Below are 2795 nucleotides of genomic sequence, written 5' to 3'. Positions count from 1 at the left end.
CCAACTCAAAAAAAAAAAAAAAAAAAATCAACAGACTTTCATTTTGATGTATAAAGACATCTGCCTTTTCTATAATTCTCACCTCCCCATACTACCATCCTGCCTATCCCAATACCCAGCCCTGTGGCAGAGACAGGATTGAGGTTAAGGAAAAATCGTAAGGATGACTGGGAACCAGAGTAAAAGTGGTACTGGTTTCACACCAACCCTGCCAGCATATATGCCAGGTACTCCAGTGTTACTGTGGTTCAAAAAGGAAAAAATCATCTTCCCTCATTGAGTTTTTCCAGCATTGACTATTTTTGTAATTAAAGAATGCTTTTTAAATTGTGAAGACAAAAAAGAAAAAAAAATGTAAGATTGCAATAAAAATTTTTAAAAATGGGATTTAAAAAATTAGAATGTGCTTTAGGGAGCACGGCACAAAAGAAAACAGGACGTAGCCGGGCTCGGTGGCTCAGCCTGTAATCCTGCGCCTTTGGGAGGCTGAGTTGAGTGGACTGCCTGAGCCCGCGGGTTCAAGACCCGCCTGGGCAGTGAGACCTCATCTCTACAATAAAAAAAAAAAAAAAAAAAAAATCAGCCAGGTGTGGTAGCGCATGCCTGTAATTCCGGCTACTTGGAAGGTTGAGGCAGAAGGATCGCCGGAGCCCAGCAGGTCGAGGCTGCGGTGGCCGGGAGTGGCCACTGCACTCCAGTCTGGGTGACAGAGTGAGATTCCAACTCAAAAAAAAAGAAAAGAAAAGAAAACAGGATGTTTAGCCTCAGTTCTACCATGTACAAGAGGAGTCTAAAGAAGTAATTATAGTTAATGTACATAAACTTTCACCTGTTTGTTCTCCCTAGCCTTAGTAGTACAAAAAAGCAGTTAACCCATATTGAGCATATTCTTTACTTTGTGCTATAGCTATGGTTGCTCCATCCCTGAGTCAGGAGGAGCCAGGGCAATGAATTTGAGGATAGTCAAATCATGTTAAGCTCAAAGTTGTATTAAGGTATTCTTTTAAGTTGTTTCCAGTCATGTCCATCTATGATGCTATAATTATAAAAGGAATGATAGGAGGGAGGAAGCTGTAATCATTTAATGTAACTGTTTTCAAATGATAGAAAGTTTTAATAAATCCCAATATGTTTGTGGGTTTGAACCTTCAATATATTATGGGTGGTAACCGAGGATGAATGCTGTACTCCATTATTAAAAAAGCAACCTACTAGAGTGGGTAATTATGATATGATTGAATGTAGCCAGAGCAGAAAGCTGTATTGTTCTAAATATATAAGCAAGTGGCCCAGTGCATGCATGGCTGCTGTGATTTTTCATACTAACTCCTTATTTTGAGTCATTAGGTCTTTACAACAATTTCTTCACTTAGACCAGTGGCTGCCATTTGATAGGCAGGGTTCACACTGGCCTGAAGCAAACATATTCAGGAAAAAAAGGTGCTTTCATTTCTATTCCTCCTACTGTTCAATGCTTTTCCTTAGACTAACTGGTCACGCAATGATTTGTTATCATTAAAAGGAAAAATGAAAAACTAATGAGGCACATCTGCCAAAAAAACAAAAATGAAAAAAAACCCCAAGTTTAATTTTACAGGATTCCTGAGCTATTCAATTCCTTCTTGTACAAAAGTCATCAGAAATGGGAAAGACAGCATTACTAATGTGAAAATATAAACTCATGCTAATACATAAATTCATTTTTCAGTATTTTGCATTTCCATTCACTATTCAGTTCCACTAATACAAACTAAAACAGATATGGTCCTTGTAACAAAGAGAAGCAGTTGGAAGACCAGGCTACTACTTCATGTGATTTCTTTGCCATTTTCTTTTTTTATTTCTACCTAGACGTCTGGGGACTAGATATAGATTACATACCTGGCTACAGCTTCGCTGTATACAAAACCAGCATCAGCTCGCTTTACAATTTCAAAACACAGATCTGCTCCATCCATACTGTAAAGAAATGTGAAAAAGAATGTAAGAGTAATCCAGGAAGATAACACTGAAAGTGAATTGCACTGTAACTAAGTTATTCGTTAACTCACTGCTAATGATTGTGAGTTATTTAAATCTCCTTTCTTTCAATTAAAAATAGACAAATTATAAAAGACATTATAACCATCTCAACATTGAAAATCTGCAGTGAAGGAAACAGGCAGAGCAGGCAAATGGTAATATCAAATAGCATATATAACATTGTACATTTTCTTTAGGTTACCACCAAAAAAAGACTCAGAAAAGAACAATGACAGGGGTTGTGAACATATTTTTGAATCAAATTCTAAAATTATCTGTATCTAGCCACATAGAATTTTAAGACTAATAGGATTTTAAAACATTTTGCTCTTCTCTGATGATTAGTGAAGCTTAGCATTTTTTCATATGTTTATTGGCTGCTTGTATCTCTTCCTTTGAGAAGTGTCTGTCATGTCGTTTGCCCCCTTTTTATTGGGCTTATTAGTTTTTTTCCTGCTAATTTGTTTGAGTTCCTTATAGATTCTGGATGTTAGGACTTTGTCAGATGCATAGCTTACAAATATTTTTCTCAATAGCAAAAACATGGAGCCAACTGTTGAAAGCAGACTGGATAAAGAAAATGTGGTACATATGCACAGTGAATTATTATGCAGCCATAAAGAACAAAATTGTAGCCTTTGCAGCAACTTGGATGCAGTTGGAGACCATCATACTAAGTGAACTGTCACAGAAACAAAGAACTGAATACTATATGCTCTCACTCATAAGTGGGCACTAAACATTAGGCATGTGGGCACAAGGGTGAGAACAAC

At 37.0% G+C, this 2795-nt stretch overlaps 1 protein-coding gene across 1 annotated transcript in view; it reads right to left on the bottom strand.

The window, feature by feature from the left end:
* CASK (calcium/calmodulin dependent serine protein kinase) overlaps positions 1-1958 on the bottom strand; it is a 191037-nt gene extending 189079 nt beyond the window's left edge. The window contains exon 1 of the mRNA XM_021716186.1: positions 1882-1958. Within this exon, the coding sequence (XP_021571861.1) occupies positions 1882-1958 (77 nt within the window). The remainder of the gene's footprint in view (positions 1-1881) is intronic.
* Between the last annotated feature and the right edge of the window lie 837 nt (positions 1959-2795).

This window comes from Carlito syrichta, unplaced genomic scaffold (assembly GCF_000164805.1).
Source record: "Carlito syrichta isolate Samal-C Ts95f unplaced genomic scaffold, Tarsius_syrichta-2.0.1 Scaffold308260, whole genome shotgun sequence".
NCBI lineage: Eukaryota > Metazoa > Chordata > Mammalia > Primates > Tarsiidae > Carlito > Carlito syrichta.
This window is presented reverse-complemented; position numbering and strand designations above follow the sequence as displayed.